This window comes from Fundulus heteroclitus, chromosome 1, assembly GCF_011125445.2.
Source record: "Fundulus heteroclitus isolate FHET01 chromosome 1, MU-UCD_Fhet_4.1, whole genome shotgun sequence".
NCBI classification, from domain to species: Eukaryota; Metazoa; Chordata; class Actinopteri; order Cyprinodontiformes; family Fundulidae; genus Fundulus; species Fundulus heteroclitus.
Window position 1 is genome coordinate 28,404,514 of NC_046361.1, and position 14,783 is coordinate 28,419,296.

General features: G+C 39.6%; 1 protein-coding gene across 1 annotated transcript in view; it reads right to left on the bottom strand.

Moving 5' to 3' along the window:
- The window catches only part of LOC105928545 (death-inducer obliterator 1), a 30,755-nt gene extending 19,136 nt beyond the window's left edge, over positions 1-11,619 (bottom strand). The window contains exons 1-6 of the mRNA XM_021318199.2: positions 11,523-11,619; positions 9,992-10,072; positions 8,697-9,918; positions 8,351-8,600; positions 7,836-8,147; positions 7,552-7,735 (exon numbers count right to left, since the gene is read on the bottom strand). Of these exons, the coding sequence (XP_021173874.2) occupies positions 7,552-7,735; positions 7,836-8,147; positions 8,351-8,600; positions 8,697-9,918; positions 9,992-10,049 (2,026 nt within the window). The 5' untranslated portion in view covers positions 10,050-10,072; positions 11,523-11,619. The remainder of the gene's footprint in view (positions 1-7,551; positions 7,736-7,835; positions 8,148-8,350; positions 8,601-8,696; positions 9,919-9,991; positions 10,073-11,522) is intronic.
- Positions 11,620-14,783: the final 3,164 nt, after the last annotated feature.

A 14,783-nucleotide genomic window follows, 5' to 3' on the forward strand; every position in this document is an offset into this window, starting at 1 on the left:
CGAATATAACCTTTGACAGATTAAGTTTATGCATACCTTGTGGCAAGGGATAGTCATACCAGTCAAATATAGTTCTGGAGTATTATGATTTTCACAAAAAGATTGTCTTGCTCCAGAATTGTAATTTTTATGAAAATGAAGGCCGATATTTTTGGTTATCCTTTTGTAAGTCATGACTGTCATGATTTAGCGTGATTATAAATATTTGAAAGAAGCTGATTTTGTTATTTTCCTGTAAGGAAAAAGGGTAGTAGCCGTCTGTAAACATACTGACTAGCATTGTGCAGCAACACATGGGTGACTAGCGCTCTAGTCTTGAAATTTATACAGCTGGGGGAAAGAAAAACAGCAACCTGGAGCACTGTTTCTGGAATCTCATTAAAAAGGCGTTTAATCTCGTGGAACAATTTGACAGGATATTTTACTTTTCAAAAACTTGTATTCTTTAATACTGACAGCTGGCCCGTCTCTCTCTATTGAGGATAATTTATTGTTATTGTTAAATTTCATATACTTATACTGAATGAAACACAACGGAACACACACCGATTTTATATTTCAAAAGTTATTGACATATTCTTCTTTACTTATATTCTGTTTCATTTCTTTATTTTGAGGAATACATTACGATATTGAGTGCATAGATGAATCGCTGACTATTGTCATGAGTACATTTCAAACAATATGTTTGTTTCCTTATGCTTAAGGCAATCATTAAGCAAAAACTGAGTTCTCCTCTAAAGTTTATATACTTCAAATGACCACAGATTTTTTTGTATCCATGGGAAGCTTCATTAAAAAAAAAAAAAAAAAACACAAATACCTCTATGGGTCTTTTCACAAAAAGAAAATGATTTTTTTTTTTTATTATTGGGTCTACTTTAAATTTGGCAAGTTTGTTGATGGAGACTCAAGAGAGAGTAAGCTGACAAACAGGTTTTGAGGGAAAACAGCGACGTTAAGTATTCCTTATGATTTTATTCATTTTCTTTAGCTTTTTGCTGTAAGCAGTACTAAGATGTGGGATTTAAAACTAAGAATCTAAATTAATCTTTTTAACTTTCAATAACTGCTTTTAATGATACTGAAACTCATGAAATTCAACTCAAAATTTTTGTATCCATAGTAATAAATCAAAATTGTTTGGCATTTAAACAAAATACGTTGAGGGTATTGAGTATTTGCCGAATTATATTGGCCTAATATTTTTACTCCAGTCAGTTTTCTTTTATAAAATCCATATAAAAAAGCCTGATAACTGGTTGACACAATGTTAATGTCATACAGAGTGTTAGAGACCAAAAAACTCCTCAATGCATTATACAAAAAAGTGTATATACTGTCAAAAAAGAACAGTAAATCACCACAAAGATAAGAGTAATGTCTGGACGAAAAGTGTGTTATGTAAAGAGTTGGGGTATATTGCTTTTTTGCTGTATATACTGATGGAAAAGAAACGTATCATTGGGATAAGGACCATAAAGTAGGGGGCTGGATATCTGTCATGCACCAGCAACATTTGTGACCATTTAAAAAGATTCCATGGAGTTCTGTAATTCACCAGGACAAAACCTCTGCTCTCCGGCCTCACTCAGACACCCGGCTCACATTTGTTATGGGAATATCATGGAGTGAAGATGCAGTCTCATCCCTTGACGTCCACCCCAGCGAGAAACTGAGCTGCATTGCTGCATCACAGTTGGAGACTTGACCGGTTTCTGCCAGGAGCCAGCTGCACAGTCGGGATCCTCTTCAGGAATGTGCCAGCACTTCACAGCTGCACACCAAGAGGTTCAGTGGCTCCATGAGGTGCCGGGCAGAGGTGTTTGCAACAGGTGGTCCCTTGGGTTATGATACACTACTGAACAACTGGTGTCATGGGGAAAGATTTCTTTTGGCCATCAGTATATATCAAGACTTGGTCCAAGTTATGTTTCCACGGCAAGTTTTATGCTTGTACTTCTGCGATCCATGGCACATTTTATCTGTTTTTAAAGGGATTGAAAAGGGAAGGCATCAACAGCCCTCATGTCTGATAAATCTTAAATAAGATGTGTCATTTTCTGGCATTTTGATCAGCTGACATTACAAACATCAGCTGTAAGTACCTTAAGACCTACTTGAGTTTGAGGAGTGATACTGACTTTACAAAGAAATTGCAAAGATTTATAAAAAAAAAAAAATTAAAAAAAAAAAGGTTGATCCTGGTAAGAGATCCCAAGTAATGTCAGAAACGAGTAGTGCGAGTAGTTTGCAGCAATCTGTGTATGTTTGTGTATGAATACGTATGCATGTGTTAGTATTTGAGTAGAAACGTACTCTTGACACAGCTACCATCATTGTATTCACACCATGACTTGAGAACAAAGTTGGCTTATTGTCACCCAACTTGGGCTTTTCAACAGATCCCCAGCACTCTGAGATAAAAATGGTGCTCTGCTCCAGCGGAGCATCAAAAGTGTAACTTTATTCTTTATTTAACCTTTATTTTTCCAGGAAAGAAATCCACTGAGATTATTAATCTCTTTTACAAAAGGTGTCCTGGCCAAGATGTAACTGTTGAACTGCAATTTTCCCTAAGGTCAAGAGACAGGAAAGCCTTTTACTGATGTAGAACTCTAATCAAACACTGTATAGCATATTTACTAATGTATCATATAATGCACCCTGCATAGAAACTATGGTGTCAACTTCTAGGAATTCCTCCCCTCACCACCAAAATATTGTCAGATATCCTCTCCAAGAGTGGTGCTGAAAAATTAATCTATGTGTTTGTTACTCCAAGGCTAGACTGTTGTAATTCTTTACCAACAGGAAGACCACAAAATGCAGTTACAAGGCTCCATCTGATCCAAAAAGCTGCAGCAAGAGTTCCATGGAAATTTTAAAAACAGGATCATATTAATCCTATTTCAACTTCCCTTCATTGGCTCCCAGTTATACCAAGAATAGCACTTCAACTTCTCCTTTTCATAAACAAAGCCCTTAATAATCAAGCATCATCATACATCAGAGATCTGATTGCTCCATATGTTCTAGAGAACTTCAATCTCAGACTGCAGGTCTACTAGTTCCTAGAATTTCTAAAAGTAGAATGGGAGTAAGATCTTATAGTTATCAGGCTCCTCTGCTGTGTAACCAGCTCCCAGTTTTAGTCAGTGAGACAGACACCCTGTCTACTTTTAAGACCAGGCTTAAAACTTTCCTTATTGACAAAGTTTATAGTTAGAGTGGCTTAGGTTAACCTGAGTTACCTCTGTAGTAATGCTTATATAGGCTTAGGCTGCTGAAAGATATTAAAACGCAATTTCCTTCATTCGGCTACATTGTCCTACTACTCTCCAATTTGGCATTATTTTCTGTTATTTCAACTAGATGTGCTCCCTGTTTTTCTCTTCATAGTAGGTAAATCTGGCCTGGCATTCTGTTTGGCTGCAACACTATCCTGTAGGGGGGCAACCTTCGGATGCTAACAACTTCATGTTTTCCTTATGTAGATGATACATTTAGTCCTATCTTTTCAGTGGTTAACCATGTCTCTATCCTAGACACAGCCATTGGCTGAGTTTTTATTGCGATTAACTGTATGTGCTCTCTATTATCCTTTAGACTTGAAAGCTGGCTCAAATATCTGCTTAGCTGTGTTTCTCTCCAAGATCAAGTCACTGAAGGAGCTAGTATTGCCATTAACCTTTCACTTCTCTCACATACAAAGCACTCCTGGATCAGTACTTGTCTTGCTCTTTTTATGTGTCTCTGTTCTGTCTTCTCAAACCCACAGTCGGTAGTGGCAGATGGTCGTTCACGCTGAGAATGGTTCTGCTGGAGGTTTCTACTAGTTAAAGGAGAGTTTTCCTCTCCAATGTCACTACATGCATTCTCAGTATGAGGGATCCAGGATGTTCGAACCATGCAAGTCAATGACTTGGTGCAGTCTGCTGGGTTTGCTTAGAAAGAAAACTTTTTTAACCATTCTGATAGAACTGACTTAGTGAAATGTCTTCAGATGATAGATGTTGTGAATTGGCAAAATGAACTCCTCCTGCTCTAAAGCAGCCAGCCGTATTCTCCATGGTCAGACGGGGGATTTATTCAACCAGTTAAGAGAAGGTGCATTTGAGAGTTATGTACGGAAGATAATGGAAGTTTAAACACTACACAACCAAATGTGAGAGTTAGCTCACTAAGAAACGTGGAACGCTGATATAAATGGCATGAATATGGAAAGTTGTGAAATGCAGGGGCTCTGTATTTGCAATGGAGCATTTTATGCAACAAAAAACTTCTGTTGCTCTCAAATTGTGTTTAAGTGCAACTCTTCACAAAATAGTTCAGGGAAAAAAGGTGCATGTCGGTAGCATCTGACTGCTGAACAATAAAAACATAATATGCTTCAAAATCAGAAGAAGCACCCCTCAAGTAGAACAGGCAGTCCATCAGAAAACCGGCATATTCTATAGCATAAAGTAAGAGTCTAAGTTGCAGTTAAAATTAAACCCTGTTGGAAAAAAGCTCACTAGGCAATTAATTCAACTTTTGGACACTAGACTAAAAATGAGTTGCTCCCAAATCAAATCATGAAAAAAATGCCTTCCAATACCATTCACTCCCCTTGAACAATTTTATTACAGGTAAATGGTTTTCAAAATATTTTACACATAAAATCCAAAACGTGTGGCATGCATTTGTTTTTTTAGCCGTCCTGTGTCAATACTTTGTCAAATACCCTTTTATTATAATTACAGCAACAAGAGATTTGTTGTATGTCCCTTCTAGCTTTCAAAACACCTACAAGATGTATTTTCTATGTTTTTTTTTTTTTTAAATAGCTCAAGCTCAGCCTGACTGACTGGATGGAGAGTAGATCAATTTTCAAGTCTTATCACAGATTCTTGATTAGATCTTGGCTTTGGCAAGACCACTCTAACACAAAGATGTGCTTTGATCTAAACCACTCAGTCTCAGATCAGGCTGAAATTTTAGAATGGTTGCCCTGCTAGGTGTCTCAAGACTTTTACAGCTTTTAAGAGAGGTTCTCTTAGTAATGCCCTGTATGTAGCTTCACCAAGGTTCCCTAACCCAGCTGAAAAATGGCCTCAGAGCATTCTGCTTTCACCACCATGTTTCACTTTGAAGATGATGCATCTGGGCTGATGTGTAATGTCAGCCCCCCCCCCCAACTCATAGCATCCAGCATGCAAACAAAAAAAACCTCTACTTTGACCATTTTGGCAATCTTCGTCCACGTTTGCTGTGTCCTTTACATGGCCTGTAGAAAACAGCATACGGGACTTTATTTTTGTTCAATCATGGTTTGCTTTTTGCCACTAATTATTAAATGCAAGAATTGGGACAGCAAGACTAAGATTTCCCTGATTCATGCTGCTTAATCCTGATTTAGTTTGTCACTTTAGATGGGCAGCCATGTGTTAGTAGGGTGGCTGCTGTGTCGTCCTTTTTCAATTTTTTGGTGATGGGTTGAAGGGCTCTGCAAGTTCAATGCTTAGGATGTTGTTTTATATCCTTACTCCACTTTAAATTTTTCATAAACTCTGTCCCTGACCTGCTCTGTGTTATAAGAATTATTATTCTGAAGTCACTATGGCCTCACACCACTCGGACAGAGGAGGCCTGGAGACATGATGGCTGTGTATAAGATCCACTGTTTGCTGAGTGCAAGGCTGAATGCTGCGTAGAATGATTATTGTCTATGATAGACTGTCTTTGTTATGTCTCAAACCAAGGCCACGGTGCAATATTAGGGGAAGCCGGAAGGTGAGACAGACAGAGACAGGGCAGACAGAGACTGCAGCGGAACCGTGGGGTGCGATTACTTTCCAACTATGTGAATCTCTGCTCTGTTTCTCAATAAAAGTGCTGGAACGTCATTAACACCGTCTCGTCATTTAGTAAAGATGGGAACTCAGTTACTATTGTTTAATATTCCACCCAAAACTCCCATAACACTCTGCTGTGTTTTCCAACAATCAACACACCTGTATTCTCAGTCATCCAGGTCATGATCAATCCAAAAAAGGTTAAAACTATAAAACAACTGGACTTTTACTCTGAAGCTGAATAAAAGTCCAGTTGTTTTATTTTTTTAACCTTTTTTGGATGCACCTGTATTTCTACTGAGAGTAAAATTAGACACAACTGGACATTAATTACTAAATATTGGAGGTGAATGTCAATTAGTGGTATCAAGAGAAAAGGGGGCTAAAAATGCACACCATACTTTTCAGATTTTTATAAGTAAAAATATTCGATTTAAAACCACAAATTATTTTTCTACCTTTTTAAAATTATGATCTACTTTTTATGCATCCTAAAAAATGTATTAAAGTTTGTGGTTGTAATGCAACAAGTGTCAAAATGTTCAAAGCATACAAATATTTTTGCAGGGTACTACAGACAAGCATTGCAACTGTTTAAATCAAGTATCCCTATCTTTTAATGGTAAAAGTTAAACAATCCCGACTTGTTTTAGAAGAAACTGACCGATTTGCTTTGATGCAACATGCATTCAGCAGGATTAGGTATTGTAGAAGTATTGTTAAAAGTGTGTAAGATGTGTCCCACCTACTTTGCAAAGCTCTTTATGTGGTGTAAGCTTCATGAATGCACAGAAACTGTTCGTTCACAAAAAAACATTGTGACATGGGCATTTGTGTGATATGCATGCCCAGGAACTATAAGATATCAGCACTTTTCAGCTGAAAGTGATAGGTGAATGTTTACTATGAAATTTTTGTTGGAAGATTGATCACAGAATTTTTTCCAGTACTCTGCAGAAATGTGTGCAAGAGATGTGTCCCACCCTGTATGCTTTTGAGAGCATGTTTTTTTTTTATTTGTTTTTAACTAGAAGCAAAGCAGGAGAGCAAACGTGATCCCATAAAACAGCAATGGAGATGGGTTTCTTGGGTTTTGTCAGAGAAAAGGTGAAACGCTGCCACTAATGAACCTTTTTGAATGAAATGCAGACAGCATTCCTGAGCAGCTTGCTTCTTTCAGGACAGCTAATCATGGGTGCACAATGTAAAGCTTAAATATAAAGTCCTATAGCAAAAACCTTAGGAAGGGTTCCTCATTAAAGTTTACTGGTCATAGAATAAGTAATGTTTTCCAACTTGTGGGGATTTGTTCATTGTTCAGATGAAGAATATTCGAGTTTGAAAAAGCAGAAATGCACCTGACAACACCCGGCCGCACACCTTCTACTCATCTGTTGTATGTTACCCGAGCGTTTCTTTTTAATACCGGTTTAAGAGTGTTTGCCTAGTATGATCCAAAAAAGGGGTCTCGACAGAACATTGAAATTCAAGAGCAACAATAAAATTGAACATACTTACCCCCAGTGCTGACCCCTGCTACTTGTCAGTCATTCGAGAGAGAGAAAACGTATATGTGTGCAGGGATTGTGTGTTGGTTTGATGTCGCAAATAGATTTAAAAGGGAAGGACAAATCTATGATATCTGAGGAAGTGCTTTGTGCATGGTGAATAAACTGCTTGAATGTGTACTGGATGAATACTGAGTGGTACATACACGTGGTGTTTAGGCTAGATGACGGTATGGAAGCTGACATAACATCTGTGAGACTGGGGTCACAGGTTTTAGGAGAAGCAGACGGCTCCTCCCGCTCTGCGTGCTCCTCCTTCATCTCCACTTCCTCAGCATCCTCCAAAGCTTTTCTCGACAACCTCTTAGATGTTCGGTGCGAGCTTTGAGCCTGCGTGGAATATTTGAAACACATCGACATCAAAAACATTATCCTTTAAATCCACCAAACTAAAAAATAGTTACTCCACCTAGTGTAGAGTTTTGCTTACCTTTGCAGGTTTGACTGCTGCAGCTTTCCTCTGTGGTCGTTTGGATTTAGACACCTCAGCGCTGGAAAGAGTCTTCATAGTAATAGCGGCATGCTGGAGGATGCAGTCGGTGCCGCAGTAAACAGAGTCCGGCAGCGCTTGTTTTGCGCAGCCAGGCCCTGTGCACAGACCGAGAGAACCGTCCGTCTCCATCTCGCTCTGAGGTTCGGCTTCAGCTTCCACTTCAGCTTCAGGGTCACCCTCAGCTTCCGCTTCAGGCCTTGTCTGCGGAGCTTCCCTCTCTTCTTCCCTCTCCTCCACTAAAACAGCCTCCTAAACATAGATCACCCAACTTACATGTGAACCCTTTCAGGAAAAAAATATCAGCGACTGAAGATCTGTTATACTTGTGTTAAAATTTTAAATATGCCAATCAGCGCCGCAAAATGCCCAAAAAGTTAAGCGGCAACTATTTTGGTTGGCCTACACGCTTTGAGCCATTCGTGGACGGGTAACAATCCAAGTGAAATTCAAACCTTGACAGCTTGCTGTTGCTCCTCTTGTTGCTCCAATCCCACTTCAGGAGGACTTAGTGTCAGACATTCAGGAAAGCTAAGGTCTGGCTCAAGGTGAGACTCTAAGTGGATGATGGTCTGCCTCGTTGTAGTACAGGTTAAACACGTGTACTCCTGTTCCTTCTCTTCTATCGTCCATTCCTGTGTCTCACTGATACCAACACAGGCACTATGAAACCACTCCTGGCAGCTGTTACAGCAGATCATGAACCTGAAAAAAAAGAAGACGTTCCACGATGTGAAACATACAAAACAGCTATGCAAACCTCTCAGTTAACAGACCTTGTTACCAGAAAAGAGCATGTACCTCTTCATGTGTGTTTGGCTGCAGACGAAGCACATGGCGGAGTCATGTCCCTTACTCTCTGTTACGCTTGGAAGCTCTCCTATAGTCTCCCCCTGTTTCCTGCCTTCCTCTCCCTCCTTCTCATCTGGTGCATCATCAAACTGGCCACGGGTTCCAGCACCGCTTTGGCTAAAATCACCGTCTAAGATCATGCAGTCTGCGCTGACTGACTGCAGAGCAGCATTCAGAGTTATATCAAAGCGGTCAGTTGTTGATTCCATTTCTGGAGGGCTCCGCGGATCATTTTGGGTGCTCTCCTCGTGTAAATCGTGCCGCTCATCTGCATCGACAACCATCACGTCATCATCATCCATCTCCTCACAGTCCGCAATGATCGCCTGAAGCTCCGCTGCCCTGCCCCTGCCTCTACCTTTCCCTTTCCCTTTTCCTCTACCTCTTCCCCTGCCTCTCCCTCTCCCCCTAGCTTTTCCTCTTCCCCCCTTCCCACCTCGAGTCTTTGAGTCTTCCTGTCTGCTGCTGGTGGCCAGCCGCTCTTTTATCTGCAACAGACTAAGTTCATCACTGTCCTCTTCTTGACTAGAGACCACAACCATATAATCGCTCTGTCTCTCTGCGACACTGTCAGGGGCACGAGGCTGTGTATCGTCCATTTCAGGAGCCTGAGGCTGTGTAACCTCCATGTCATCCACATCATCAGGGACCTCATTGTCTTCTACAGCCTGTGGATCAGCGGGCTCAATTTCATTAGCAGGCCCCAAAAAATCAGGAACTGCAAGTGCATCTGTGAATGTCAGGCCTTCATCGCCACCAAGCAGAGAGAAGGCAGTGTGGAAAGCAGATCCAAAGTCCTGCCATAAGCTGGGATCAAAGGCCCCTCCAGCAGATGTCTCTGGTGGTTCCTTGCTATCTTCTGACACGGGTGGTTCCTTGCTATCTTCTGACACAGGTGAGGAAGGGGCAGACCACTGCAGGTTCTCTATCACACTCCTAGCTGTTTGAGTTCTCTGTTTGGTGCTGCACTCTGTGTTTGTCTCTGGTGTTTTGTTGGCTTTTCGACTTCTGCCCCTTCGAACCAGCGGGGGACTGTAGCTTACATCTCCGACCTCCTCCATGAACTCCCGCTGAGCAATGGTTGTCCTTCTGAATCCCCAGGACTTTTTAACCTGCGACAAGGACGGCCTGGTGCCAGAGTCCGCCCCGCTTGACTGGCTCTGTTGTCCGTCTATAGACAAAAAAAGAATGAAAAACAGAAGCGACAGCTTGACCTTTTTAAGCTGCTTGCTTAAGAAACTCACCTGTTGTACCTGAACTACCATCATCATTAAGTGCATTGGTCTGTTCTATTGAGTCCATGCCGACAGCAGTAGGCAGCAAACCTGTCCGTAAACAATTTAAATTAAAGGATTTTGTGGGACATCCAGCTTGGCAGTGACTGGCATCAATTTAGATCCAGTTTGACAAGAGATACATTTAAAAAAACAAAACAATGATCTTGTCTACTCAGTCTACAGTAAGGAAATGTGGTTTTATGCCGCAGATAAATATGTAAACACACAGGAGGTCATTTAGTTATTTAGCTTTGACCTGGGGTCATAATCTGTCATATTTCATATGAGTAAACATTCCCAAAGGGGCTATAAACATTAATAAATTAAAATAGGCTCTAATACAAACCGTACAACAAGAAAAAATATGTTATATGCATTTATATAAGCATTCAAAACAATTATAAGCATTTGTATCAATGCTAGTTGCTATAAATTATGAAAATACTCAACTAAAAAGAAAATTTATATGCATCGATTTAAGTGAATCAGTATGAAGCGGTTTGTTGAAATGAAATGGCAACAAGCATATGAAATCGGGGTAGGCATATATCTGGAATCTTCTCCTCTGAGGTGTATGGGATTTTATTTTTGGTGACATTTTTGTCACAACAAACGTTATTTCCTCACTAAAAATATTTAGAGTACAGGAATCTAAAAGTAGCGCTTTTGTATAGTGAGCAAGATAGATTAAAACTACAACTAAATATCCACCAGCTTAAGGATTCAAAAAGCAAAAGATGCGAAGATATTAAAGAAACAAGTCAGATCAGATGATACATAAAGGATAACTGAACTCTGCCTCCTTTTAAAGGGGGTTTGTTTTCCTTTAATAATAGTTTGGTGATTGCAACATAATCCAACAAAATATAACCACAGGTTAGTTAAAGATGATCCGTAATGCTCAGTGTTTGGTTAACTTGCAGCTGTTTAAAAACAACCCGGCTAGTAATCTGCATCCAGGAGTAATCTCTGCCAAGTCTGGTTTAACAGATTGAATTCCAAAACATGGATTTAAGATAAAAACTAACAAGGATTCGTTTTATAGGCTGAGGATTTGTTTTGCCCTCTGTACCCTTTATGCTATAATATCGATATAAATGCTAATCAACCGTTTGAGACTGAGGGGTAAGGACTAGATTTGATCGTGTTTACCAAAACAAAAACTGGGGCTGCTGTTCGTTCGTACTCATTAACAATAATTGTGCTTTTTTAACTAACGGTGGTTTGAGAAGCAGTAATGAAACGAGCCTTATTAATTTACATAACAGACCCCGGCCAGCTGCAAAACCGCAAAAATAACACGTTTTCGCTCTCAGCGACAGAGCCGAGTAATTCCGTTAGGCCCCAGAGGAGAACTGCTACTAGTTAAGAGCGTCCGACATTGTTGTCTGATGCTAACCCAGCTAGCCGTGGCGGCGAACTGATAATGTCTAAGTTTTAAAAGTAGCCGTATTTATTAATGCTGTTTGGGAACATAAAAAGCAGGAAAATATCATACCTTAGATGTATGTTACGATTTCCAGTTAATTGTTAGATTTGTTGAGCTACCATGCTAGCATTGGATTCCATTTTCTTTTCCCCACTGCTACCTAAATCTCGCGATATTTTAGCAAAAGCGGAAGCACTGTTGACGCAGTATCCACTGTGAAGGGGGAGTTTCACTGTGGCTAACCGTGTTGTACCGAAACTGACTTGTGAATTAAATATAAAATCGGACATATATAAATGGCCAAACAAATACATTTATAAATTATTTCAAAATGAGAATTAATTCTATATTTCTTAATATGTCTTTGCTTTAAATATCCCAGGACATCCCACCGTATTTACATGCGGCAGATATGCATAAGGAAAAGTAAAAAGAAGGAGGCAGAAAAATGTAAAAAGAATACATGAAAAATAAAAAGGCTTGTGGGGAAAACAGGATACAAAAGGGAATAAATTGGATGCACATTCATCTATAAGTAAAAGAGAAAAAAACAGTAACAAAATAGAAAAAAACAGTAACATAAAACCAAATGATTGAATAAATAATTTGTTGGAAATAAAAAAAAACAATCTGAAGGTCAATTAAATACAAAACATTGAAGATATGGGATATTTAGGCTTACCTCGATTTACTACCAAATTATTAAGTTATAATAATTAAAGAGGGGCGGTGCTATGATCTGGGGTTGCTGCAGATTTCTATTTTCTTTAGTAAAAATCTTTAGATACAACAGTTTAATCTGGTCTTTCAGACATCAAATATTTTTCCTTCCATTTCCAGTATGAATGTGCACCAGTACACACAGAGCTCGATAAGGACCGGGATGAGTGAGTTCAGTGTGGAGGAACTTGAATGACCTACACAGAGCTCTGACCTGAACCTAAGTGAACACCTGTGAGATTGAAACTGAGACTGCGAGCCAGATTTTTTCGTCACTTGAATTTTTTTTTTTTTTGTCATGCTTCATGCTCATACATCAGTATCTCACCTCACGATGGCGCTGCTGAAAGAATAAATATAGCTCATAAAGACACTTGTGGAAAGCTCTCCCATTAAAGCTGAAGCTGTTACAGCTCTAAAGGGTGGAGAAGCATCAGAATGAAATGTGATTTAAGTTTATAGTGTATTTTTAAAGGGAGACGGGTAGTTTTGGCAATTCTGTAGCCTATCTTTCATTGCCACTAAAACATATATGTTTTACATTCACTGTCTGGACAAAAAAGACACCACCAAAAAAATGGTCACACACTCTAATACTTTAGCTTTGATTATGGCACGCATTCACCGTGGCATTGTTTCGATAAGCTTCTTCACTGTCACAAGATTTATTTCCACCCAGTGTTGCATTGATTTTTCACCAAGACCTCACAGATGAGCAAAGCCTTCTCCAGCACCTCCCAAAGATTCTCAATGGGGTTGAGGTCTGGACTCTGTGGTGGCCAAACCATGTGTGATTATGATGTCTCATGCTCCCTGAACCACTCTTTCACAATTTGACCACAATGAATCCTAGCATTGTCATCTTGGAATAAGCCCGTGCCACCAGGGATAAAAAAAAAAAAAAACTCCTTGATGGAATAACCTGGTCATTCAGTAAATTCAAGGAGTCACCTGACCTCATTCTTTGAGCACACAGCCTACTGTGTGTCTTTACTCTGGCTCCCTGTATCTCAGATAATAGAGTTTAAAATACTTCTGTTAGTCTATAAATCACTGAATGGCTTAGCAGCTAAATACATCACAGACTTGTTATCAGTGTATCAACCCTCCAGACCACTCAGGTCTTCTGGCTCCATCCTACTCTGCAGAACCAGAACCAGAACCAAACACGGAGAAGCAGCATTTAGTTCCTATGCTCCACTTATCTGGAACAAACCTCCAGAAAACTGTAAAAGTGCAGAAAGCCTGAGATCTTTTTAATCAAGATTAATAACACATTTATTTAGGATTGCCTTCGACTGAAACATCTTTAGTTCAACTTTTCTATCCAACTGTTTTTAATATTTGCTTTTAGTTTCTATTTTTCCATGTTTTATTTTGTTTCTACATTTTATTCCAACTTGCTTTTACTCTGTTTTATTTTCCTATATTTTAAATCATGTAAAGCACTTTGCATCGTCTTTGTACTAAAACGTGCTATACAAATAAATTTGTCTTGCTGTTGCTGAACCTAGACCTGGCCAACTGCAACAACCCCAGATCATGGCACCGCCCCCACAGACTTGTACAGTAGCACTAGGCATGATGGTGCATCACTTCACCTGCCTCTCTTCTTACCCCGATGTCCCCATCACTCTGGAACAGGGTAAATCTGGACTCATCAGACCATAAGACCTTCTTCCATTGCTTCAGAGTCCAATCTTTATGCTCTCCAGCAAATTGAAGCCCTTTTTTCCTGTTAGCCTCACTGCTTAGTGGATTTAAGGCTACAATCTCTTCAGTCGCCTTCGCATTGTGCTTGTGGAAATGGTCTTACTTCCACTATTAAACATAGCCCAGAGTTCTATTTTTGTTTTTCAATTTGATATCACCAAATGTTTAAGAGATCGCCGATCACGATAATTCAGGATTTTTTTCGGTCCACATTTTTTCCTCAAAGACTATGGGTCCCCACTATTCTTCCAGTTTGTAACAATGCGTTAGACAGTTCCTAACCCAATTTTGGTAGTTTCTGCAATCTCCATATATGTTTTCTCTGCTTGATGCATGCCAATAATTTGACCCTTCTGAAACAGACTGACATCTTTTCCACAACGACAGGATGTGTCGTTCCACATGGTTGTTTAAGAAATGAGAAGCAACTCGTTGCACCAGCTGGGTTTAAATGACTTGTTGCCAGCTGAAACATAATCGCCCAAGCAGTAATTATCCAATGGGAGGCTCATACCTATTTGCTTAGTTAAATCCAGGTGGTGACTTTTCTTTTGGCCAGGTAGTGTATATATAGCAAAATAGCAATCTGAAGCATGGAAGCTAAGCTGAAAAACGTTGGGTGCTCTAGTCAAAGTCAGGACTCCAAGTACCACAAAGAAGCTGTAGCATGAATTTAAACAGGCCAGTCATGCTCAAAAACCCTCCATTGTGATTAAATTTAAACCTTTTTGCAAAGAAGTTTTAGCAAACATTTGATGGAGCATATTGCAGCGAATTGTGGCTTAAGCTTTAGCTATAGGGGTCAAATGGCCCGATTGGTTTGGTTTATTCCTTTAATAAATGAAATTACTTTTAAACAGTTTTTTGAATTTACCCAGGTCTACTTTTGAATCCAAA